General features: G+C 46.9%; 1 protein-coding gene across 19 annotated transcripts; it reads right to left on the minus strand.

The window, feature by feature from the left end:
- Positions 1-1,118: 1,118 nt before the first annotated feature.
- LOC121698018 (mitogen-activated protein kinase kinase kinase kinase 4-like) lies at positions 1,119-26,953 on the minus strand. 19 transcript variants are annotated; one of them, XM_042079717.1, is made up of 25 exons: positions 26,835-26,953; positions 25,400-25,575; positions 24,320-24,392; positions 23,918-24,128; positions 22,273-22,434; positions 21,781-21,867; positions 20,228-20,725; positions 18,304-18,438; positions 17,260-17,487; positions 15,609-15,712; positions 14,990-15,120; positions 14,131-14,228; positions 13,768-13,776; positions 12,822-12,997; positions 12,231-12,348; positions 11,351-11,599; positions 9,451-9,568; positions 8,862-9,017; positions 7,362-7,505; positions 4,807-4,941; positions 4,583-4,683; positions 4,194-4,343; positions 3,862-4,021; positions 3,578-3,717; positions 1,119-3,074 (listed from the first exon to the last, which is right to left on the minus strand). In XM_042079717.1, exons 1-25 carry the CDS (start codon positions 26,936-26,938, stop codon positions 2,991-2,993), a joined length of 3,747 nt encoding a protein of 1,248 aa, XP_041935651.1. In that variant the 5' UTR covers positions 26,939-26,953; the 3' UTR covers positions 1,119-2,990. The 19 variants fall into 19 exon arrangements, with proteins under 19 accessions (XP_041935651.1, XP_041935650.1, XP_041935648.1 ...); XM_042079716.1 differs by having other exon boundaries at positions 22,255-22,434; XM_042079714.1 differs by having other exon boundaries at positions 22,240-22,434.
- Between the last annotated feature and the right edge of the window lie 199 nt (positions 26,954-27,152).

Consider the following 27,152-nt stretch of genomic DNA (forward strand, 5'->3'; position numbering starts at 1 on the left):
TCCGCAATTTCCCCTAATCTCGTATTTGTTGCCTTCATGATTTCCTTTTATACGTTTCTTATATTTAAAAGAAAATATCAATCATCATCAACAATGACAAGCCAGCTGGAACCTGCCACTCGTTTTCTCTCCCTCTCGTGCGTGCTTAGATGGGGTTCTCAATTAAATGGAGTAGGCTAGCATAAGTTCAAGTTGGATCTTAATGGAGAGGACTCGAAAAGTATCATCTTTATGTAACATGCTGTTGGTGCATTTTGACATTGTAAACGTTCTCTAACAAGAGTGCAAATCAGTTTGCAGTAAAGCTACTAGTTATTAGCTAAATGTTGGTCGTTTCTCTGTCTCTTGGTGCCCTACACACAGTGCGTAACGCATGTGGGGGTAGCGGCAGCACTGAACTGTGCTCTGGACTGGCCGCTTGTCTCCGCTATTTTTTTTTTTTTTAGTCATCTCTGGGGTGACTGGTCCACGATCAGGAAATTTAGTTTTTGACTCGAGACATGTCAAGTCGTCACAAGTCAAAGAGGCAAAGTCCGAGTCAAGTCTCGAGTGAATAGTATTCAAGTCCAAGTCGAGTAGCAAGTCATGCCGAATTTTATCAAGTCAAGTCTGAAGTCATTAAAATCATGACTCGAGTCTGACTCGAGTCCAAGTCATGTGACTCGAGTCCACATGTCTGGTTTGTGGTATTGCATGTGGTCAGCTAAACCATGTAACAGTATTGCATGTGGTCAGCTAAACCATGTAACAGTTTGTGGTATTGCATGTGGTCAGCTAGACCAAAAGTGTTTGTCAGATTTATGAATGACCAATTCTAACAATTACAAAAACATTAAATTACTAAAACTGAAAAATTCGTAATATTTCTTGCCATTTCTTCCACTTGAGGGAATTTCATTGCTCTCTAGTTCCCTCTTGTGGTTGTGGTTGTAGTAACTAGAGGTGCGATTTTTCTTGGGGTCACTTCAAACAGAGTGGGAGGAGGTCATGTAGCTTGTTTGGACCTTAGTTGGGACTGTATCATTCTCCCATGCCAACCGACTGTGCTGATGTCATTCATGGGCAGATGACCATGAGGGGGGGGGTGACTTAATAAAACAGACAGCAGTGAGAAACCATGTAAATTACTTAGTTTATTTAATGAAAAGACTTTCAAGAAAATACAAGAGTTCCCAGGGTACACAGAGGACATAAGTTAGCAAAGCGCAGTAGAAACGCCTGGCTTGGCATCGGTTTCCTCAGGAACAGTCTGAGCAATGTGTTTCTGTATCTGGGGAATCCCAGCAAAAAAACAAAACAAAAGAAATCTGTAAATTCACACAAAGAATCCAGTCATCCTGTTTAAAGTGAACGGAAGCCAAAGGCTATCTCCTGTACAAACAATTTTAAAAAGATAACACAAAAAAAATGAGCTTTAAAAAAAAAAAAATAATAATAATAATAAGCAGAGGGAGGAAATGTATCTATGCGAACCATCATGCTGAAGAACATTAGTGTAACCATTGGAGTTTACATACTGTAAACATTTTCATAAGATAGCTTGCATTCTTTAAAAAACAAACACTTCTTAGTCAAATTGTGGTCAAGGTTATGGGAAAGGACAACAAAACTATAATTAAGCAAAATCTACATAAGTTAAAAAAAAGAAACACAAAATGCTTTCATAGCAAGCTACTGTTGTTCTGCTGATGTAGTGGTCTTGGGTTTACTGTCTTCAAGGACCCCTTCGATACCCCTGATTTCCCCAGAAACAGATGTGAATGTTTGAGTTTAAGTCAGTGTGTCTTATGTGAACGGTCAAGATGCGTCTCTGCAATCGCACATAATACCAGATGTGCGCACACACACACACATACGTGGAGGGATATATCATTGGCCAAGTGCATGCTTACCAACACACACATAGATAAACACACACACACACACACACACACACACACACACAAACACACACACAGAAGGAGACAGAAGAGCATATGTTTCCTTTATGAAGATTTTTATGCTTAACAACAAACTTTCTAAAATCAAGAGCAGTTCTGAAGTCTACATTTGGCAGATTATACAAGCAAGTTAAAAAATGGATGCCTTCTGTGAAGACAATGGCTCAGTATGGAAATCCGCTGTGTTTATATGTGTGCGTGTGTGTGTGTGCGTGTGCTCGCTGTGGGGGTGTCTGTGGGTGCTAATGTACATGCCAGATCAGCTGTTCATCCCTTTCACAACTTAAAAAAATGCATCTTTAAAATAAAACTGAACCTAAATGTCCTTCATCCTTTGTCCTTCCACCCAAACCTTCCTCTTCCTCACTCGTTCACCCAAACCTTCCTCTTCCTCACGCTCGCTCGTTCACACGTCCTACGTCCCCACTCGCATCACACACACCGCAAGCGGCGTGGCACTGGAGAGGGCGTGCCGCTCTTCACCCGGAGCCCTGCCACAACGCATATATAAGATGGGCAGCGCTTTTCAGCAGAGAGGCTCAAATAAACACTTCTATCTGGTTAAAAAAACAAAACAACAAAAAAAAAAAAAAAACAATAACATTTAGCCCTGTAGGAGAATATACAGTATGATACGCGACTGGGCTCTGTCAGGTAAGAGTGGACTCACTGGAGATTACAGAGCCCGATAACCCCTCCCTCTCCCTCCCTCATCTACCTCAGACACACAGAAACCAGCCACCAGCTGTCAATCCAAGTGAAAGACGCGTGTATATATACTAGCATATCTAGAAAAAGAGCCTCCTGACTGGCCAGGATTTAAAGAGAGGTGGGGCCTGAAGCCAGAGTCAGAGCTGTGATTGGACAATGCCGTTGTCTGTCTCTAAAGGCTGAATGAGGGTCAGCCTCCAACGGTGCCGAGCCCTGCCGCTATGCACAAGCACAAAGCTCCAGTCCTAGAATATTCTTCATCATAATCGTGGTCATCGTTATGGTCGTAGTCAGGGTTGTTGAGGTCAGTTTGTGGGCCGTTGGGGCGATGGCGGTGCTCTACCAACTCAACAGGTTGCTGCGACCCAGCGTCATGAAGTACACCTGGCTGGAGCCGCCAGAACGCACTGAAGCAAAGAACACCTGCAATGCAACACACACACACAGGTTCATCATTAGGACATTCACTTTACTGGGTGATGTTATTTGCTTTGTTGGTGATTTTGTTTTTGATGGTAAATAGGCTTGGTTGTTGATTGGTCGCCGTGGGAAACCCCCGACCTACAGCACTAGGAACTGAACACCTCTCTGTACATCTCTGTACACCTGAACATGACTCAATCAGAGGCCAGCTGATGAACAGGCACCTGTACAGAGAGAACTCCTCTGGCTCTCACCTTGTCATTGTGCATGTGTATGTGTGTGTGCTTGTTGGTGTGTGGTGTTTGTGCATGTGTGTGTGTGTGTTTGTGAGTGTGTATGTGTGCGAGCTAGCTCTCACCTTGTCATTGTGTGCTTGTTGGTGTGCGGTGTTTGTGTGCGGTGTTTGTGTGCGGTGTTTGTGTGCGGTGTTTGTGTGCGGTGTTTGTGTGCGGTGTTTGTGTGTGCGTGTGTGTTTGTGAGTGTGTGTGCGTGCTGGCTCTCACCTTGTCATTGCGCTCGCACAGGAACTTGAGTCTCTGGGCACGCTTGTGCATGAAGACCCCGTCCAGGTGTCCGGTCTCCACCGAGCGGATCTCGATGGCCTTCTCTCCCCAGCCCATGATCTGGTTGGAGCGGATGTACGCTGCACACCAGAGTACAAAGTCAGCACTGATATTTCAACTACGGCTGTCATATATTAGTGCACAGATAAGCATGACACTGTCTGTCCACGTGTGTGTGTGTGTGTGTGTGTGTGTGTATGAATGAGCGGGAGAGAGAGGCCTACCAACAGATGTGGGCATCTCTCCCCACTGTAGCACCACGTCTTTGGTGATGCGGCCGTAGGTGTTGACGTAGACGCCCTCGTCTTCATAACACACCAGCAGCTCGATGCCGTCCGTGTTGGGCAGGATAATGATGGCGTGAGACTGGATACTCGTCTGGATCTGATGGAGGGAGAAGGAAACCAGCAGAGTGAGAGGGAGGCCATCAGAGATTGTATTCAGACTATATTACTGTGATGACTCTACACTAATGTAATTCATATGCTCCATCTACTTACATGTGTCGGCAGGTAGATGTCGTAGTGTGTGTGTGTGTGTCTGCGTGTCTACTTACATGTGTAGGCAGGTAGATGTCGTAGACTGCTCCAGAGTCCACATCAACGGCATGGAAGCCAGAGTAGGAGCCATAGATGACCTTTAACCTCTGACCTTCCTCCACAGTCAGGTCAACCAGCAGGGGCTTGTGGACGAGGTCACCAAAGGACTAGACGAGGGGGACAGACATAAACACTCACGGCATCAGAATCTGGACCTAAGAGGACAGTGTGTGGACTACTGATATCAAATTTGCACATTGTGTGTGTGAGTGAGAGAGAGAGAGAGAGAGAGAGAGAGAGAGAGAGAGAGAGAGAGAGAGAGAGAGAGAGAGAGAGAGAGAGAGTGAGTAAGTGAGTGAGTGAGTGAGAGAGAGAGAGCTATAAAAGCGTGTCCGTGTCCACTCACCTTGAAGGCCATGAACTTGTGGTAGGGCTTTGGGGCCCACGCATACACTTCCACAGCGTTCTTCAAGGCAAGAACCAAGAACTTGATTCGTTCATATTTCACTGAGGAGAAAACGTACCATAAAGTTAAATAACTACCACCAAAAAAACGTCCTTTAATGACGTTTCTTAATTCCTCTATCACACATAGACAGTAGACATGCTCCAGTCCAAATTGGTCCTTACCAACTTTGTAATGCACACAGCCCTCCAGGTCTCCCACGTTGACCCAACCCTGCTTCTTCTCCACCTCTGGGTCATTATGCAGGATTTTGTTCCTCAGCCAGGATAGGTAGTACACACGCAGCTTGTTCTTCTTCCCTATTGGTGGAACAAGCGAGGAGGAGGCGGAGGAAAAGACAAGGTCAAACAAACCATTCATCAGATTAAAGCATTCATCCATTTCAATGGACGTCTAGAGAGAGAGAGAGAGAGAGAGAGAGAGAGAGAGAGAGAGAGAGAGAGAGATAGAGAGATAGATAGATAGAGAGAGAGAGAGAGATAGAGATAGATACTTTATTGATCCCCAAGGGGAAATTCAAGGTCTCAGTAGCATACAGACATCACACAACAACATGCACTTACAGCAGAAAAAGTAATACAAGTCTATAAATATAAAAACCTCCACTGCACAATAAAGACAGTAGAAGATACAAAAATACTAAAATACTAAATAGTAAAAATACTTAAAAAAAAAAAAAAAACTAACTAACGTCAAGTGAGGTTACACACTGACGACAATAACTGATGACGTCCAGCACAATACAGAACATGTGACCAGCGGACACGGACCTGATGACAGCGCGTAAGCTAGAGAGAGGTGAGGACAGTGACCTGATGACAGCGCGTAAGCTAGAGAGAGGTGAGGACAGTGACCTGATGACAGCGCGTAAGCTAGAGAGAGGCGAGGAGGTAACCTGATGACAGCGCGTAAGCTAGAGAGAGGCGAGGAGGAATCCTGATGACAGCGCATAAGCTAGAGAGAGGCGGGGACAGTGACCTGATGACAGCGCGTAAGCTAGAGAGAGGCGGGGACAGTGACCTGATGACAGCGCGTAAGCTAGAGAGAGGCGGGGACAGTGACCTGATGACAGCGCGTAAGCTAGAGAGAGGCGGGGACAGTGACCTGATGACAGCGCGTAAGCTAGAGAGAGGCGGGGACAGTGACCTGATGACAGCGCGTAAGCTAGAGAGAGGCGGGCAGTGGTGGAATGTAACGAAGTACAAATACTTCGTTACTGTACTTAAGTAAATTTTCCACGTATTTGTACTTTACTTAAGTAAAATTTATAGTGCATACTTTTGACTTTTACTTCGTTACATTTTACAGCAATTATCTGTACTTTTACTCCGCTACATTTCTACAACACCATCGTTCCTTTTTACGATACATTTTATGATCAGTTTTTTTTTTTCTCTCTGACAAACGCGTTTGTTTTACGGGGGGGTTGCTACCAAAGATTCTGGATCGCTACGTGCATTCTTAGAAACATAAGCTTCTAGTCTAGACCAGGCAAAGCGTGAGCTTGTAGCCATCTGCATTCGGTAGGCTATATTCACCAGACCCATGGCTACACTGTACATGCAACAGTGTTCTGTGCCTTTCTCTGTCTGTTATCTGCAGCGTTAGGGCCTCCTCTCCGATGAGATTGCTATCCGCGGATCAGCGAAGTTACAGGCTATGCCCATGCTTCTGTCACACGTCTGATCATTTGCGGCACAAATGAATGGTAGACTATTAATGAACCGGTGGCCGGAAAAGACGTAACATTTTCCAGATTAGGAAATATTCCTTAATTGTGTGTGATTAAATAAAGATGCATAGCCAACAATTGTGGCGTAACGTCAGCGCTCATTCAATGTCTATGCGTCTGCGCAAGTGAAACTGAACTTAATCATAAAGACACCTTTCTCAGCAACTTTTCTGTTCAATCAGTACAATTGGCATTACGATCCACCCGACGTTTCCCTTGTCTACCCCGTTAAACTTCAGGCTCTCGTGTTTTGCTGAATGATATTACTCAGCAGATCACCCTAGTAGATAACCAGAATTACAGTCTCTAGAATTGTAGGTCAGAATGTAATGGGCCACAGATGGTAAGCACAATTGCATTAACTTAAAACTATCTAGTCGAGTATAACCTAAAACTAGCTTAATTAAAATGCCACAGCCCATACTGATTTTTCCTTTTAGAATATAGATATTAAGAGAATAAATCATTATGCAAATACTTTTACTTTTAATACTTAAAGTACATTTAAAAGCAGGTACTTTTTACTTTTACTTAAGTAGGGTTGCCATTGTGGTACTTTTACTTTTACTAAAGTAAATATTTCTCTGTGTATTTGTACTTTTACTTAAGTACTGAGTTTCAGTACTTCCTCCACCACTGGAGGCGGGGAGGTGACCTGAGGTGTGTTCAAATTCGCAAACATAAGGCCAACGTTTGCGAACAGTTTTTCCATTTGCCTTGAGTTTTCAGCCAACGTTTACGACCAATCGCAAACAGTCCGTGGAGGTAGTTCTCCGCAAAACATAGTGTGGAACTGGATGAGAGCTTGTTAAAGGTAACAATGCAATTACCGTTACAATGGAATGTTGACACCAAATTTAACTGTTCACCACTGTTCGGCAAATTGGAACGCACCTCTGATGACAGCGCGTAGGGCTACAGAGAGGCGAGGAGGTGACCTGATGACGATAACAGCCCGTAGGCTAGAAAGGGTCGAGGAGGCCTCACCTGAGATGGTTACGAGGACGTTGAGTCCCTCGAGCACGTCCATCTGCTGGAAGCGTCGTCGGTTGATGAGGGGGTAGACCTTCCCCTGACCACTGCGGTCCAACAGCATCAGACCAGACTCTGTGCCCACCAGCAGGTTCACGCCTACAACAGAGAGAGAGGGAGGTGTGTGAGATGTGAGTCTGTGTGTGTGTGTGTGTGTGTGTGTGTGTGTGTGTGTGTGTGTGTGTGTGTGTGTGTGTGTGTTCCAAGCCTGCAAGAGCCAGCTGGACTTGGGTCTTGGGTCCAGGTTGTGTCTTAGTGAGTCAGAGCGAGCGTACATGTCTGTGTTGTCTGTGTGCGTGTTGTCTGTCTGTCTGTGTGTGTGTGTGTGTGCGTGTTGTCTGTCTGTCTGCGTGTTGTCTGTCTGTGTGCGTTAGGGGTGGGCGATATGGACAAAAAATAATATCTCGATATTTTTTGTGATTTTGACGATAACGATAATTAGTCGATACCCTTTAAAAAATGTTTTTGTTAAAGTCTGAGTTACTTTACAGCTCATTATTTATGAATAGCATCATTACAATAATAACCAATAACCTAACCTGTGACTTTAACCAAATCAACCAATGCATTGTCACTCTGACACATTTCCAATTCTGCCCCCACATGGGTGTGTGGCAATGACATGGTCTAACCAGCTACATTAGAGAAGATGAATAGGCCCAGTTTCCCAAGAGAAAGTCTGAAGCTGAAGTTCCTTTCAAACCGTTACATAGGATTCACTGTAAAACTAAGCAGACCAACAGAGTACATATCAGTTATATCCTTCTATGTTTTGTTTAAGAGCACTATAGCATTCCAAGTTACAGTAGAAACTAATGCGTTAGCTTATGGCTAATGTATATGAGAAAGAGATGTTAACGGTTAGCATAATCGGTAAACGTAGATATTTAGAGCGAACTTCAGTCCATTTACAAAAGAGTTACTTGAGAATAGTTCTTTGTTAAACTGACTATTAAAATACTCAAATGCTAATGCTTTCTCTCCATATAATACCGTGTAGGAAAAAACGTGACTGTCCCATCAATGCTACTTGAACAGATACTTGACAAAAGTAGCAGCATAAAATCTCAAGTAGGCTACTCTCGCTGCACAAAATAAACATTAGGCATGCGTGGGACAACGTTGTGACCCACTAGTGATCACGTGACACTTGCTCTGCCGCATACACCTCCTGGGAATGTATGAGTCTTCACTGCGTGATTTCGAGTGTTTTTTTCCCCACAAGTAATTTAAATACTCGATAATGTCAAATTGCACATCGTTAAAACAACAATCACGATATTATAGCAGATGATATATATCGCCCACCCCTAGTGTGCGTGTTGTCTGTCTGTCTGTCTGTGTGTGTGCGTGTTGTCTGTGTGTGTGCGCGTGTTGTCTGTGTGTGTGCGCGTGTTGTCTGTGTGTGTGTGTGTGTGTGTGTTGTCCGTCTGTGTGTTGGAGTTTTGGACTTACCCCACAGTGCGGCACACAGGATCTCGGAGTTGAACCTCTTCTTGTATTTGCGGATCTCGGGCGTGTCGCTCTGAGGGCGAGTGTTGACCGGGTTGACGTTGACCACGGAGCCCTTGCGTGACGGATCTGGGAGTCGGACGTCACCAACAAAGCCAACTGCAGGGGTCAAAAGGTCACCAAGTCAGAGAAGAGCTTTCAAAGCTTTGACCAAGACTCACATCCAGTACTGAATATAACCAATCGCTCCTAAAAGCACCCATAAACAGAGTGAGCGCTGTGTGAAAGCTCAAGAGTGCTTCAGTCAGTCATAGGAGGCCTGCGACTGGACACCACTGAGGGCCTGAACGTGTGGACACCGGTGAGGTGACGTAGCGAACTCACCCATGTTGTTGAGCAAGGCCAACTCACTAGTGTGTGTGTGTGTGTGTGTGTGTGCGCGTGTGTGTGTGTGGCCTGTGAGTGGACACCGGTGAGGTGCCTAGCGAACTCACCCATGTTGTTGAGCAAGGCAAACTCAACAGTGTGTGTGTGTGTGTGTGTGTGTGTGTGTGTGTGTGTGTGTGTGTGTGTGTGTGTCTAGTGAACTCACCCATGTTGTTGAGCGAGGCGGCAGCGGAGGGCGAGATCTGGAGCAGGCGCGGGTCGATGAAGGGGGTGAATGAGGACGAGGACTTGTGTTTCTGAAGAGTGTTACTGGCCGACTGGGTCTGCAACGCACAGGGGACAGGTCAGTCCTCTTACCTGAGGGTACACCTGGACAACTTGCCTCAAGCTCTTCCCGGACGACCAACAGTCACTTCTGTTATAGTCATGTATAATCATGTACTATTATTTTAATACTGCAACAGAACTGTCACTCTCACAGTTGTAATGGATGGCCTTGAACTGTAATGGACTATATAGCTTTTTTTATTTCGATAGACTCCCCTAACAATTCTTATTCTGAACCATTGAAATCTGTTAAACCCAAATGCGAACGCAAATCTGGCGATCCTCGTCCATAGGGACGTTAACAAACTGCTAAACAAGCACAGACTGGGTTGGCAATTAGAAGTCTAAAGCAAATGAGCCCACACACACACAAATGTAAAGGAGTTGTGAGGATAAAGGAGGCCCAAACATGGAAGATGTGTTAAATAAAGATGTGAGAATAAGGTAATGAAACACATAAAAGGTAAAGACATAAATGAAAGGGGCTCAGAAAGCCAGCCGCCTAATCTGTTATGGTCAGAACTGTTGTGGAGAACAGGCCATCAGGTCATCAGCCCGGTCAGAACTGTTGTGGAGAACAGGCCATCCCCCTAGTCAGAACTGAGAGCTGCATTTCCTCTCTCTGTGTTTTATTCCTTCACTCGCTCTGACATCACCCTGATGATAAACCCACTCGCTCTGACATCACCCTGATGATAATCCCACTCCATCCCAGTGTGAAACAGCAGTGTAATTTGCCGCTCTGCTCTGGCCCGGCCCACTGATACAACACTTGACCCCTTCAAGACCAGCTTCACAAGATCACACCGCCATTCCTACACTCCTCCTCTCCATCGCCCCTCATCTGTCCATTCCTACACTCCTCCTCTCCATCGCCCCTCATCTGTCCATTCCTACACTCCTCCTCTCCATCGCCCCTCATCTGTCCATTCCTACATACACTCCTCCTCTCCATCGCTCCTCATCTGTCCATTCCTACACTCCTCCTCTCCCTCGCCCCTCATCTGTCCATTCCTACACTCCTCCTCTCCATCGCCCCTCATCTGTCCATTCTGTCCCCCAAGCAGAAATGGGGACCATGGATTCCATTGATGGAATGGCATGCTGAACAACGACGGGATATTAAAAGAAAGCACTCAAATGGATTGAGTTGACTTCTAAAGTTAGAAAAGCGGTGGTTAGTTCAGCCATTCATCTCCACCAGAGCATGTGCCAGAAGCTGATAAAATGGTGGGTAGGAATTACAGGCAAATCGTTTTAACACACACACACACACACACACTAATGTTTCCTAGTACTGCTCCAGCTCTATTCTTCAGCAGTGTCAAACTAATGTGCACACAGAATTCAAAGACACAGAGTCTTAAGATTCTTCACATTACACAGATAGCTAACTTGTTTATACTTCAGCTATTCCAAGTCTATCAAAGTCTAGCGTCCCCAGAGATGCAGTGGGCAAGCAGAGAGTACAGCCCCAGTGGACCCCTGCCCAGTCCATCTGGTCTAACGTCTCGCGGAGTGGTGGTTAAGTGTAGCAGCAACAGACAGAGGCAAGAGCAGAAAGCCAGAAGGAAAAAGCCGTTTCACCCCAAAGCCACTGATCTGAGGTCAGCTTCCATGTTTGTAGCTCAAGATAGATTAGGGTTAGGGAGGTGACTGCAGCTGGTCCTAGACCAGCAGCTACAGGACACACACAGTTAGCCAGAAAAGACCCATCCCGTGCAGCGGAAGGTGGAAAGGGAGAGGGGGGGCACTACGGCACGCACAGGGGGACATACCTCGCCGGCAGCCAGCTTATCCAGGGGGGCGAGAGGGGACATGGAGAGGCTGGCGTGGCTGGAGGAGGAGGGGGAGCTGGAGGCCATGGAGGAGGAGTTGGGGGAGTGGTGGCTCTGCTGCAGGAGGTCGGGCAGGAGGTGGGCGCGGCCCGCGTAGCCGTTGCGCTCGTGAGGCGAGCCGCTCAGGCCCGGAGCCCCGGGAGAACCGGCGCCGGCGGCCGCAGCCAGCCGCTTGAGCTCGCTCGCGCTCTGGAATCAAGAAGAGTCACACAGCAGCTCTGAACCAGGGCCCAGTGGAACCAGGAGGTGCTGGAACCAGAGCCTGGCCCGGACTTGGCCCGGAGCCTGACCAGACCTGGGCCGCACCACAGCTACGGGACCGAAACCTGCCTGAGCTAGCTCCTATTCAGCTGCAGCTCAAGCGTCCCCCACTGGTCCCAATTAGTTGTTGTCTGAATGCTTAATAAAGCCGTAATTGAGGCAGAAAGAGAAATAAAGAGAAAGAAATCTCTAGGGACTAATGTGGTCCAAGGATTCAGTAGGTTTTACAACAATGTTTTGGTTAGTGCTGAAATATGACCAGCGTTGTGTTGCCGTGAGGCATGGCAGGGCCCTTATTTGGAGATAAATAGAAGAATCTACTCTGAGTTGCACCATCTCTTATGTTGTGGATCCAAATCAAATGGTTCTAGTGCTTTCTAAGGAGAAATGGGTTGAACAGCAATGTCAAACAAAACAACAATGAGATAAATCAACAAATGAGATACAAACAGAAGGAAATGAATGAACAAAATGGCAAAACATGACACTGGTGAACAATGAACTAAAATAAAAGGACATTAATTCAACAGACCAAGTGACCAAGGATGTGAGCAGTTACCTGTCGGACAATTAAAGTGCCATCTTTGCAGGGTGTGGTGGCAGGGTCACTCTCAGTCTCGTCGTGAACAATCATGGTCTTCACAGATTCTGTCTCACCATTACTGAGCTTGGAGGACCTACAAAGAGAAGAGAACATGCGTTTCAACAGGCGCAGCCAATAGAAATGATTTTCTCCTGCTCCATTCATTAATGACTAAGATGCAGCCACAGACCCTTCCTTGGTGAACCCAACCCTACCCAAGTCCTACTGTGTCTCAAATATTCAAACTAGTACAAAACAAGCATGGAAGCATGTCCACAGAGAAGACCACTGATGGTTTTTCCTCTATAGACCCTTTCAACAATAAAAACAAAAACAATGCTTGAACGTTCTATTTGGTTCACAATCTACTTCCTCTGCATTAAGATAACATATGGAATGTTAAAACGGGAGCCTTGTGGGGCCAACTATGATGCTGATAATGGAACTCTCTAGAAAGGGTCTATAGAGCGCAACTGGTGACCAGACTGGGACTCGTTGTTGTAATGGAATGGAGAGTGGAGCGATGGACGCTACAGAGCGGGGCAGTGCGGTGGGCGGGAGACATACCCAGCCCTGGAGTCCTCCGTGCCGGACGTCGACTCGTCGCCGGGGTCCTGGTCGACCTCCTCCTCCTCGCTGGTGGCCGAGTCATCGCTGGAGGAGGAGTAGTCGGTCACGGTCACCTTGTGAGGCGGCCGCACGTCCTCCACCGCTCGCAGCTCCTTCGCCAGCGCCGTCAGGTCCTGGACGCCGCAGACACGGTGAAGGTCAAATATCAACGGTGTGACACCAAAGCATTAGCGCACGTGCACACACACACACACACACACATACACGCATGCACACCAGGAGGAGCAGTTTGCACAGCTGAGCATTCAGACATTAGATAAGCATTGGCTGGTGAACATGGCCTTGGCAGGGTCACACTGTTACAGTTGTATTTGTGCAATGGAATGCTTATTGTTTCCAACTTGTCCCCAGCCTACCACTTGTGGCATTTGAATGTGACATTCTCAATCTATATCAAATGTGACTATCCAATCTAGCAGGTTGGTGCCTTAATAGATGAGCATTCCATGAGCAGTGCAGACAGCTTCGTTGCAGATATTTTAAGTCCGCATATACAGAAATACACTCGTCACGAGCAAGTTTCATTAAAAATACCATTTTTAAATGACAGAATCAATCATTAAATTTGACAGTACTCGTCTGGAGTGAGATGATCAGAACCTGTCTGACTGAGGTCTGGTTTCCGTGAACGTTGAATGAGGTCATGCAGTGCAGGTGAGGTGTGTCGGGGCTCTAGAGCCGCCAAACATCACATAAGGCCTCAGCGAGCAACCACAAAGCCTGAGTAGCCAGTGGATGTGCAGGGAATGGATCAGTGATATGGGGAAGGAGGCCATCACAAGCCTGGCTAACTGTTGATCATGCAGTAGGAGAATTTCTATGGTGCCTCTCAAGAGGCAGTGCATATATATAAATATAATGTCCTCTGTTCAAACAAGCTTACCACATCCCCCTACAGGAAATAAATACACAGCGATACCGGTCGATGGGCATCCACACACGCAAACATGACACAAGAAACACATGTCAGGCAGTCTTGGCTGTGGTTAAGGAAAGACATCCCACAAATGCTCATAAACTAGTTACTCAGCTCTTGGCTGTTTTTAATGGGCTTTTAATGAGCACACAATATGCATTATACTAATCATAGGACATCATGTCACAGTCATAAATAAAGTTAGACATACAGTATTTTTTGTCATTGTCTAATACTAGTTATTTCCTTCATCTAGGACTCCTACCCTTAACTAGAGTTGTTCTATTGTGTTGATATTAATGGGGAAATTAATTTAGTTTAGAAACTCACCGCCGGGCGAGTGGGTCGGACGAAGTCCTTCTTCTCCTCAGTCTTCTTCCCAGCATGCTCTGGACGCTGCATGGGAGAACCCTCAGACTTGGAGGACGCTACACACAGAGACAGACCAAAATTACACACAGGGTCTTTAACATGACAAGAGGAGAAGATGTATACATTTACACACAGAGACAGACCAAAATTACACACAGGGTCTTTAACATGACAAGAAGAGGAGGAGGTATTCGTTTCACAAGTAAGAGTGTGTCTTCATGAGGGAGAGAGAAAGTGTGTATGTGTGTATTAGTGTAAAAGTGATGATCATATGGATTCATTAGTTAGAATGTGTCTTCATGAGAGAGTGTGGCGAGTGCTTAAGAGAGAGAGAGAGTGTGTGTGTGCGCAATGTTTCCCCTACATTGACTTATTTGTGGCGGCCCACCACAATATCAACATTGACCACCACACAATGATTTTCCAGGTTGTGCTAAATTGTGCTTAAATCTGGTTAGCATCATAACCACGCTGCGCTAATTTGTTAAAAACTGTTGCATTCAAGTTAATTCTGCAAACCAACCACCACAAATAGAATTCAATTCTGTGGGAAACACTGGTGTGTGTGTGCACACATGGATATATGAGTAAGAGCATGTCTTTATGAGACAGACAGACAGAGAGACAGACAGAGAGAGAGAGAGAGAGAGAGAGAGAGAGAGAGAGAGAGAGAGAGAGAGAGAGACCGAGAGACCGAGAGACCGAGAGACCGAGAGACCGAGAGACCGAGAGAGAGAGAGAGAGAGAGAGAGAGAGAGAGAGAGAGAGAGAGAGACAGAGAGAGTGTGTGTGTGTGTATTAGTAGTGTAACACTCACAGCGTGCTCTGAACTTGTCTCCTGAGCTGTTGTGAGCGGTCTGGGAGCTGGCCGAGCCAGAGGAGCTGCCACTGCCCGGCCGAGGGGCCAACTTCTCCACACGCTCCCATAGCAGCCGGGGCTCCGCACTGCTGCACACACACACAGACGCACACACACACACACACACAGACGCGCGCACACACACACAGACGCACACACACACACACATACACGCACACGCACGCACACACACACACACGCGCACACACGCACGCGCACACACGCACGCGCACACACGCACGCGCACACACGCACGCGCACACACGCACACATACAGACACGGTTCATTTCTTATTGCAGCTAGATAACAGATCTCCTGCACACAGTGGTATGAACGCCAAGATGTTGCCTCCTCCTGCCTCCTGCCCCACACATGAGACTTCAACATTCCCAAATATCTTAGAGGACAAACGCAAATAAATACACAACTCATACTGGGTGAACCCTACACTCTGAATAGTAAGATCACTGGTAAATTACATGACATTTTCAAAACGCAATGCAATGCAGTTTAAGGAAACAGTACAGCCCACCCTTTCAGAAAAGAATCAAGGGAATCAAGGAACTGTTCCGGTACCTTCCAGTGGTCCTCTGTACTGATTGGTTGGGGTGCTGGCCGCCCTGGTGAGGCGAGTCTCTACGTGACAGCACTGGAGATCTGGACGTGGTCCGCACAGGAACCTTCCGGAAATACACACACACACACACACACGTTAGTTCCAATACATAACAATGAAGAGATAGGTGAGGCATAAAGACCCCATCTAGCCAACAGAGACGCCCTCAGCTCCCAAGAGGGAAATGAGTTAGTGACTAGCGATGGCCAAGGAGAGTCCATCACACAATTTCAATACTGTACTTCACAACAGCACATTCTCTGAGCTACAGAAGGAAGTGTTAACCCAAATTACAATGACATCTGAAATATTTGTAACTTGAACACTAATCTTTTTCCCCATCCATATTTTGTCTGATCACACTAAAGTGGCTGGATAAGACTTGACGCAGCATGATTAGAAACTACTGGCTAATGTTAAGAGGGAGAGGGTGACGTGTGAGGAGGGAGGTAGGAGTGAGCATTCAGAAGAGAAACAGAAACATGAGCTCAAAACACGAAATACGAGCTCAAACCTGAACAGACACTTAAAGCCAAAACAGCGCAGCCTTAAGCAGATTACGTGCTTTTCAGAGATTTTGTCAACGACAACGTCACTGGAATGCAACAGGCTGGGGACTACCTCTAGAACTACTCATATCTGTGGTGAACAGGCTAATGGCTACCTCTAGAACTACTCATATCTGTGGTGAACAGGCTAATGGCTACCTCTAGAACTACTCATATCTGTGGTCAAGCTACCATCCGTAATAACAGATCAGGACTGGGGAGTTAAGAACAAGGCATACTGCTGAAAACTGCAGATTCTTCTCTTTTTCAGTCAGTAGTAAGTTTCATGTATTTATTAATTTCCATTTTTATCGCAATTGTAACCCCTTGTACAGAATGGAAGAGAGAACAAAGTCAACAACCAAATCGAAATCCACAAACAGTAGAGCAAACAGCCCAAGACAGGTCCATCCCAACAGGTTTCCAAATGATTCATCTCCACCTCTCTTTCTAACACAACAGCTACCAGTCTGACACTAGGGGGCAGCCCTTCCACTAGATAGAGCCACTGAGTAACCCTAAATGCTTCCCAGAGCTACCAGCAATACCATACTGTTTAACACTAGGGGTGCTGCAGTGCTACAATACTGGGGTGAGTTTCCCAAAACCATAGTTGCTAACCTAGGCAATGGGAATTTGCATGGCAACCAACAAAGTTGCTAACTTTGTTAGCAACTATGGTTTTGGGAAACGTGCCCCTGTTTAACACTAGGGGTGCTGCAGTGCCACCATACTGTTTAACACTAGGGGTGCTGCAGTAATACCATACTGTTTAACACTAGGGGTGCTGCAGTGCCACCATACTGTTTAACACATGCTACCATGTCTGAAACTAAGGGAAAGCCCAACTAATGCCCTTCCACTAGATGGCGCCACTGTGGCCCCACCGAGAGAGAGAGAGAGAGAGAGAGAGAGAGAGAGAGAGAGAGAGAGAGAGAGAGAGAGAGAGAGAGAGAGAGAGAGAGAGAGAGAGAGAGAGAGAGAGAGAGAGAGAGAGAGAGAGAGAGCCCTCCAGTGGCGGGAGACGGCGCGGGCCCTCCAGCAGTGCAGCAGCTCTGCTTACCCTCGGAGGCACCTCCTCCTGGCCCAGGGGAAGCTGGGGGGCGTGGGGGGGCTGCGGGAGGTCAGTGCGGGCAGGGTGGTGCTGCTGGTGGTGCTGGCCAGGGTGGTGGGGCTCCTGAGAGCGCAGGTGGAGGTGAGACAGACTGGGGATAGGGTCGCTGAACGAGTGCGAGCGAGAGACAGGGGGAGCGGCGTTGCTCTTTAGAGCGGCCAGCTGGGACCACTGCACCTTCCGGACAGGGAGAGAACAAAATGGAGGAGAGGGAGGGGGAGTGTGTGTGTGTGTGGGGGGGGGGGGGGGTGCAGACAGAGAGACACAGCATGAACACACACACAGAGGAAGAGAGGTGATACATGTATGGACACAAACCATACACACGCACCAGACACACACACACACACACACACACACAAAGGAAGAGAGGTGATGCATGTATGGACACAAACCATACACACGCACCAGACACACACACACACACACAAAGGAAGAGAGGTGATGAATGTATGGAATTTCAACAGACATACACGACACCAGAATGTACCAAAACATGCTTCACAGAGGTTACACAAAGAGACATTTGCATACTCAGTTGTATGAAGCACAAGGGCTTGAAAGGTATCAGTGTGCTGAGAAACAGCTCAGAAATGATCCAGGAGAGAGTGGGCAGGATAAGAGAAGATAAGACTGTGACGGCCACATCATGCAGCTCGCGGTGAGGAAGTGCTTTAGTGAAGAGGGAGGCTATCAAGGCTCGTCGAGCTATAGAGGAGAATCAGACTAACACAAAATAACCCACAGCTAAAGGTTATTTGCCTGGTAGATCGCTATAAACTAGTTGAGTTTACAACCCATTGTCGAAATTAACGTTTATCTGACTATGCCAATTCTGGCTAAATGTCAATAATCTCAGTTCTGATATTACATGGAAACACCAACCTAAGTAAGGCTTAGTGGAGGGTATAGAGGGGAAACAGGTAGAGACAAACACAGTAAAAGACACTTGGGGGACCAACAGAAGATGGGATGAGGGGTTGCCCTGGTTACCTGTGGTTCCATAGGCCTGTGCATGGCCTCGGAGTTCCCGTTTGAGAAGGGCTCGGAGCGAGGCGGGACAGGGGGCTGCTTGGGTGGGGCGGTCTGGGGGGAGCCCTGCGCGGTCTTTCGGAAGCGATCGTCCTGCTGGACAGGGGGGGAAAGAGACACAAGGAACACTGAGGATCTGGGAGAGGAGGACGGGCCAGACAAGAGAGAACGCGGAGAAGGACGAGGAGACGGGGAGCCAGTCCATGCCATGCTCCATGTCAAAACACCAGGCTCGGACGCAGGACAGCCAGTCCATGCCATGCTCCATGTCAAAACACCAGGCTCGGACGCAGGACAGCCAGTCCATGCCATGCTCCATGTCAAAACACCAGGCTGGGACGCAGGACAGCCAGTCCATGCCATGCTCCATGTCAAAACACCAGGCTCGGACGCAGGACAGCCACCAGGACGAGAAAGTCGACGACATACGCTGGAAGTTTCATTCTCGTTTAAGAAAAGGTTTGTGGCTTGCACTCGAGCCAAGTGGTGTCACTGTTCCCTCACAGTGGTCTCTAAACTTGGCTGAAACTACTGGCCCAGTATAGTGTGTGTGTGTGTGCGTGTGTTATTCGTGCTCAAGTGGATGGCCATCTGCATATTTTTCATCAGGTAAATGGCTCGAGACCATACAGAAAACATACATAACATACAGACTCCATGACACGACTCCATGCCTGACAAACACAGGAATAGTCGGGACGTGTTAAAGACGCAACAGAACTCTACAGATGAAACATCAAGTGGACCCAACAGACACGCTACTTTAGGCCAAACAGCTCCAACGTGCAGCCTGATTAAGTAGGAACATGTTTTTTTACCATTAAAGGCACATTTTTGTGGTTAATTACATCTATAACATTGTTAGATCAATTTTGGATGTGAGATATTAACACATTGGTTACTAACACAGAATCCCAAATCATATACTCTACAAGGTCAGGGGTGTTAATCGACATAAAAATTCAACTAAAAAGCGTAATTAAGTTTAAAAGAAAACTAAAATGACATAAAGCAACAAGCTATTTGTAGCCCAACTCCTGACTGACTACAACATGAATACTACAGGGACACTAGACAGGATGGAGACACATTTAGTATAACCAAATGGGGAAGTAGAGATCATGAGATGATGAAACCCCTGTTTGCATGACTGGGGGTAAACCACTAACATGTTAATTCCGACCATGTTTCGGGGACTTTGCTACCAGGAATTAAAACTCATCCAACACCAAACAAAAAGAATGTTATGTGAAAGGCTATATTACTGTCATTTGTATATTATTGATTTGAATATCATCCACCGTCTATCATTATTTCAAGAAGCGTAACATTAATTAGAGTTGACGAGATGTTTCATCTGGAGAGGGTTTAGTATCTGTGGAGGAGAGGCAAACATTCAGCATTAGAGGCACACAGGAAGACCTCTCATGGTCTCTTCGGTCACTTTCAGACTGATGGTTGTGAGAGATGTGGGTTTCAAACGTCCCAAAGCTACTAATTCAATTGCAAACCTACTGCTTGCGCTTTGCCATTTCTAGACACCTATTGAGGATTCTATTATTTATTGTTGAATACACTAGGTTCACCTTGGCCTGATTTATGAAACATAAATGTAAAATGGATATTATGTAAAAAGAAACACATAAAACAATATGGAAAACTGTACATAAAGTAACAATACCGCAAAAAAAATAAAAAAAATAAAAAAAATAAATAATAAATAAAACCAAAACCCTTCTGCTCACACAACCACTGATTTGGCCAAACCAGGAGACAAACTGCGGAGCCAAACCGGCAGCCAAACGGAGGGGTGATTTCACATGAGCAGCCAGAAGCAGCAGGCAGCGGGTGTCTTTTGAGAGGGGGGGGGGGGGGGGGGGTTCACCTCTCCGTCCGCGTCGGGGGCGGAGGTGGCGCTGTTGAGCTCTGCGGGTGGGGTCTGTAGGGGCATCGCGGCCCTGTCTGGCGGCTCCTGCGGTGTGGGACTGGGCTCTGTGCCAACGTGACCCGGGGACTCGCCCATCGCCTCGTCCACCGACAGCTCCACTAGCGGGGCATCTGCACCAACAGGGGGCGCTATCTGCGGGAGACAGGGCTCCCAGGAGGGACGTCGCTCTAATGCTTTGGCCTGCTCGGCCAGAGGGGGCTGAGTCTGGGTCTGGGTCTGGGTCGGGGGCAGGCTAGCGTCGTCTGGGGGATTGGACTGTGGGGGTCGGGGCGCATCTTTGAGGCGGGTGACGGGAGTTCTGGTCCAGTCGTGGCCCGGTTGCGGCGGCTGCGTTGGCGGCTGCTGGAGGGAGAGCAGGTAGGCCTGCTCCTGACGCAGCTGCCTCTTCAGACGCTCCGCCTTACGCTGCTCCTCCAGCTCCTTCCACTTGAACTCCTGGAGTACAGGGAGGAGCGCAGCACTAGCAGTCAGCCCATAGGGGGCGCCACCACAAGAATAACATGGAGATCACTGGAGATGGGCTTTTTAGGGCAGACAGCAATCAAGATACTCTCTCTAGTATCATGCATTTTCATGGTGAAAGATTTGAGTGATGAAAGCTTGAAAGATTGTTTTTGCTTTTACGAAGAGAACACATCTCAAAAGTGAAAGAGTATTCAAATCTTTCATTTAACTTCAGCTATTACTGGATATTTGGGTGTAGTACTGTGAGAAACAGGTTGGGTTAAAACAGATAGGGTTTTGTTGCCTGAGAAAAAGACATCACATAAAACAAAACAAAGGGTTATAAAGAAGAAAGATGAGAAATCAAAAAGGTACAAAAAGATGACTTGTCTGGATCAAATAAATTATTTTTCTTTCTGCACTATAAAATAGACTCCTCAAAAGGGAACCAACACGTCAACACACTTCAAGTCTAATCTCAGCTTCAGTCTACGCTTCACACGAGACCTGGGTGTCTAAGGCAGAGGATCCAAATTCCATAACTAGAAGCTCTGACTGGGGAGAAAAGGTCAGTGAGGCAAGGCGGAGTGGAGTCAAGGTCAAGGGGTCACAGGGTCAAGGTCTTAGTTTCTTTCCTGGGTCTCTGCATTCCCTCATGTCTCCAAACTAGCCTTTTCTTACAGTGGACTCATCCTGGAGAACAATAACACACAGCCAGCAGGCACGGTGGGACACCTCCGCTTGGCCCAAAAGTCATTTCCTGATGACCTCATTACCTCAATTCTTGACCTGGGGGGGGGGGGGGGGGGTAGTTATTTTGGCTAGATGCCAAGGAAAATCTGCTTTCACTTACATCTTCACATACACTTCACTAGCACAAAGCCAGGGCCTAACCTCCCAGGTAAGATTCTTGTTCACACACTCCGCACACAGTTTCCCACGCTTAGAAGAGAGTTGAGCCTCCCAGAGAAGGCTAGAGAAAGACACAACAGAGAGTAGGGGGGGAGAAGACCGGACGAGTGTGAGCGTGAGGGACGAGTCCGTACCAGTAGCATGGCCTGCTCATGGAGAAGCTGCTGCTGCAGGATCTCCAGGTGCCGCTGCTCTTCCTCCAGCTGACGTCGGATATACTCCTGTAGAAAGAGAGAGACCACTAACCTTACTCACACACCAAACATGGAGGACCACAGAGGGGCGAAGTCACGCAAAACATAACAATGTAGACACATATTAGGGAAAAGACAGTATGGCATAAAACAGTATGGCATAAAAATAATGTTTGGAAATGTCCATATGTATGTACATATTAGGAGAAAACAGAGTATAGACAGAGAGTATGGCATAAAAATAAATGTTTGGAAATGTCCGTAGTCTAAATTATGTTCATAATATTTTCTTTATCCACTTTTATAATTTTTTATACATTCAACAGGACAAGATGCCCAGCTGCCCTGTCTAGTCCCACAGAAGTTTTGCCCATGGTGTACCTGTGGTGGCGCACGCACCTGCTCGTGGCGTACCTGTGGTGGCGCACGCACCTGCTCGCGGTCGTTCCTCCTCTTCTCCTCTTCGGCTCTCCTGCGGTCGTCCTCCTCCTTGCGCCTCCTCTCCATCTCCTCCATGCGCCTCTTCTCCTCCTGCTCGCGCCTCCTCTGCTCCCGTTCCTGCTGCCTCCGCATCTCCCGTTCACGCCGCTGTTGCTGTGGTACACCAGCAGGGGGCAGGAGTGAGCACATTGCCACATCTCACACACTCATTTGTTGCTCTTTGGAACATTACTTCACAGAGAGACGGGTATTCTAATGTGTATGGGTTAGGCAACGATCATCTGTGATAAAATGGTACGGTGAGTAAGATAATTGCACCTATTCAATGCAGGATTGTTGCCTTTCAGTCTGACAAAAGAAAACAAGCTTATGACAGCAGGCATTACCAAAAGTGTCTGTGTTTCAGACACACACACACACACGCACCTGCTGGCATGTCCAGACATGTTCTTATGCTCCCATTTACTTGACTGTAGTTCTGAATATAATCTGATTTGATTGGCATACAGTAGTAACCAGGGTTTAATATTTTAGATTTAGATTTGTGCATTAACTAAGCTAAATAAATGCACATTTTGGGAGAAATCCTGATTGAGTTTTATTAACTCAATACCCTTTTTTGTTCAATAGGTTGGAAAGGACAACACAATTCTTAAACTAACTACTAAGTCTTGTTATTTCACCTAAATAAACAGGTGAAATAGAGTCCAGTTCTATAAACATTGTGTGTGCAAACTCATTACCCTTTGGGTAGTTAGTGTGGAAACTGTCATTTTGGTTTAGCACCACATTCAAACACTGGGAAGGTGAATCATCTCAAACAAATCAAACCAAATGAAATATTGGCACTTTTACATTGTTAACAGTGAATGTGTTTGATCACGGCTGTGTGTGTGTGTGCGTGTGCGCGTGTGCGTGGTTCTGATGATGTTCAAGTGTCCTACATCAGGATGCCCTGTGCTTGACTGGTTTTATCCAAGCAACAGTTGAACTTGAACCAGACTAAGTAAGGGATAATGTATAGAACGCCGGTCATTATTGGGAAAATAAGTCCTGACAGGGTGAACCGGACCCCGACGCGCAGTGGAGGACTCTTGTTCCGCCCTCAAGGTACACGGCTACTTGCCAAAACGAAGCAATTAACTCCCCACGATATGACTATTTAGCCTACATAGCCTAGACTATAGCCTATTTGTTACCGTTCATCGTGGTTTTTGCTGAGAAACAAATAGTTCGCAACACACAAACTGAACTTGAATCAAACATTCTTTAGAACACAGCTGATTAACCATCTGCTTTTCACTTTTTTAATGAAGCTCCAGTAGTTGCGAGGTGATATGAAAGATCTGCATTAGGAGCACAAACTCCATTGCCATTAACAGCGGTCATTATTTGATTCATTTTTTAAAATTCTTCTTCAGAATAAAGTGTTTTTTGCGGTTCATCACTTGCAACACACTAAACTTGACCCATTAACGCTCAATGTTCATGTATTTTCCTATTAGTTATGCTGGTTGCTTGCTTTCCTATTAATTAGGCTGGTTGTTCCTACTAGTTGGCTGGTTGCTTCTTTCCTTCAGCACCTACTGTAGGCCTTAGTGCCCTATAGCCAACAGCACACCACACACACACACACCTCCTCAAGCCGTCTCCTCTGCTCCTTCTGCTGCTCGATGCGCTTCTGCCGTTCGGCCAGTAGTTGGCGCTTGTACTCCTCCTGCTCGCGGAGCTGCTGCTCCTGCAGGAGTTGCTGGCGTCTCAGCGCCTCTGAGCGCTCCTTGTTCTCCTGCTGCAGCCGGATGAAGTCCCTCCGCAGGGTCGACTCCCCCGGCACATTAACAATCGAGCTACACACACACACACACGCACACACACACATTAAGTGAAGTCACTCTGTCAGGGTATACTCAACCCACAACAGACTGGGCTGCAGTCTAAGAGTAAGCTGCTTCATTCAGTGCTACATTAATCAATATCAATGACATAATTTGTACAACAACATAATTGATTTAATTGGTATTGGGGGGGGGGGGGGTACCTGGGCTCTCCCTCTGCTTCAGGAGGATCCTCCTCTTCCTCCTCACTGCCACTGTACTCGTACTCAGTCTCATCTGGGAGCACAAGAGAAAATGAGGAGCAGAGAAGAGCTCTGTTTGAGTGTGTGTGTGTGTGTGCAGAGAAGAGCTCTGTTTGAGTGTGTGTGTGTGCAGAGAAGAGCTCTGTTTGAGTGTGTGTGTGTGCAGAGAAGAGCTCTGTTTGAGTGTGTTCACGGGGGCCTCTCACACACGCATCTGTTTCCCTGCGGTCAGCTTGGCCTTTTAGGGGAGTGTGTGTGTGATGTGTGTGCATGTATGTGTGTGTGTGCATGTATGTGTGTGTGCATGTATGTGTTTGTGTGCGCATGTATGTGTGTGTGTGTGTGTGCGTGTGTGTGCGTGTATGTGTGTGTGCGTGTATGTGTGTGCGCATGTATGTGTGTGTGTGCGCATGTGTGTGTGTGTGTGCGCATGTGTGTGTGTGTGTGCGTGTGCGTGTGTGTGCATGTGTGTGTGTGTGTGTGTGCATGTGCATGTGTGCGAGTATGTATGTGTGTGTGTGTGCGCATGTATGTGTGTGTGTGTGCATGTATGTGTGTGTGTGTGCATGTATGTGTGTGTGTGTGCATGTATGTGTGTGTGTGTGCATGTATGTGTGTGTGTGTGCATGTATGTGTGTGTGTGTGCATGTATGTGTGTGTGTGTGCATGTATGTGTGTGTGTGTGCATGTATGTGTGTGTGTGTGCATGTATGTGTGTGTGTGTGCGTGTGTGTGTGTGTGTGTGTGTGTGTAATTGTTTGTGTGATGTGTGTGTGTGTGTGTGTAATTGTTTGTGTGATGTGTGTGTGTGTGTGTGTGTGTAATTGTTTGTGTGATGTGTGTGGAATTGGTTGTGTGATGTGTGTGGAATTGTGTGTGTGATGTGTGTGGAATTGTGCACGTGTGATGTGTGTGGAATTGTGCACGTGTGATGTGTGTGGAATTGTGCACGTGTGATGTGTGTGGAATTGTGCACGTGTGATGTGTGTGGAATTGTGCACGTGTGATGTGTGTGGAATTGTGCGCGTGTCAGCCACTCACCCTTCTCCCCTCTCTTCTTGCGCGTGCGGTCGATGTGGTCTTTGAGCTGGATGCGCACCTGCCTCTCGTTGGGCTGGTCCCGGATGAAGGGGTGCTTCAGCAGCTGGTCCGTGGGCGGCCGCTGAGTGTAGTTCTTCACCAGGCAGCCCTCGATGAAGCTGAAGAACTTCTTAGACCTGAGAGAGAGATAAAAGGTGACAGGACAGGGGTCTGAGTGACCACAGGGCACTGGGAGAGGGGGGCTCATGGGTCTGGGGTGGGACACATGTGGATGTGTATCTGTGGGAGAGACAGAGAGAGAGAGAGAGAGAGACAGATAGAGAAAGAAAGAGGGAATGAAAGGAAGAAACCAAGCGAAAGAGAGAGACAGAAAGGAGGGAGAGAGAGAGAGAGAGAGCGTGAGGGAGAGACAGGGAGAGAGAAAGAAAGAGGGAGAGAAAGAGGGAGAGAAAGAGAGAAAGAAAGAAAGAAAGAAAGAAAGAAAGAAAGAAAGAAAGAAAGAAAGAGAGAGAGAGAGAGAGAGAGAGAGAGAGAGAAAGAGAGAGCCGGTATTGTGGCCGGTATTGTGGGGACTCTGGTTGCTGAGCTGATATCATGGAAACTCTGAGCAGCTGCTTTGATGTGTGGAGGAGAGTCAGAGCTCAGGTATGAGGTCGGCATGGAAACGCTCTGTCTTGTGCCCATCTCAGCCCAGGACGGCCGGTCAGACCAGACCAGATGTGCCCCAGATGCCAGGCCAGCGGGCATGCAAACGGGCAACACATACACACACAACTGGAATTCACACGGGCAACACACACAACTGCAACTAGGGCTGAGGAGCTAACCACACCTTCACACCACCACCCTCCTCTCCATCCTGACCACCACTCCTCTCACTCTTCTCCATCCTGACCACCACTCCTCTCCATGCGTTACCTTAACTTAGCTTGAACTGCCATTCTATTCTATGTGAGTAGCACCTATTACTGCACTAACATGTCTTAGCTGCACTCCAGACTGCTCCCTTTTTTTTCCGCTTTGGATAAAAAAGCCTCAACTTGCCTGAAGTAGTCGTAACATACTGGGAATTCCCATGTTCCTTGCTATTCATTTAAACAAGTAACATACTGGGAATTCCCATGTTCCTTGCTATTCATTTAAACAAGTAACATACTGGGAATTCCCATGTTCCTTGCTATTCATTTAAACAAGTAACATACTGGGAATCCCCATGTTCCTTGCTATTCATTTAAACAAGAGCATCGCTCCCTAAGGTAAAGAGAAGAGGCTGTGTGGAATTTGCTAGTGAAATAAATACTGACGACAACTGACAAAAACACAGGTATTAAACAATGGCTTGAGCACTGCATGCTGATCTCAGAGAGGCTTTGAGGGAGTTACTGGTGGGAGTTACTAATGGCTGTCGTTGCAGGAGTGCTCATCTTTGACTCACCATTTCTTGGACTTGAGTCTCGGAGGAGGGTTTCTGGGAATGAGGAACAGGGCTCGCATGGGATGCATGTCACACAGCGCTGCAAGGGCAAAGGCCAAAGGCATACACACACACACACACACACACACACACACACACACACACAGATTTAGATCTGAAGAACATGCTGAATCCATCAGTAATGAGACAAAGTAGGAATTCAGTAAGATCCCTTGCTTGAGGTGAATAACAAAATGGAAGAGACAAAGAGAAACAAATAAGAAGTTATCTATTGGATGAGAAAGAAAGAAAGAAAGAAAGAAAGAGGGAGGGAGGGAG

The sequence above is a fragment of the Alosa sapidissima genome, chromosome 23 (genome assembly GCF_018492685.1).
Source record: "Alosa sapidissima isolate fAloSap1 chromosome 23, fAloSap1.pri, whole genome shotgun sequence".
NCBI lineage: Eukaryota > Metazoa > Chordata > Actinopteri > Clupeiformes > Clupeidae > Alosa > Alosa sapidissima.

Excerpts from the sequence above, each read along its gene's own strand:
- LOC121698018 (XM_042079708.1), bottom strand. The coding sequence starts at position 26,938 with ATGCCTTTGGCCTTTGCCCTTGCAGCGCTGTGTGACATGCATCCCATG. Across the intron at positions 25,576-26,834 it reads AGACTCAAGTCCAAGAAATG|GTCTAAGAAGTTCTTCAGCT; the intron begins GTGAGTCAAAGA and ends TCTCTCTCTCAG. Across the intron at positions 17,488-18,303 it reads ACAGGCCTATGGAACCACAG|GTGCAGTGGTCCCAGCTGGC; the intron begins GTAACCAGGGCA and ends CCTGTCCGGAAG.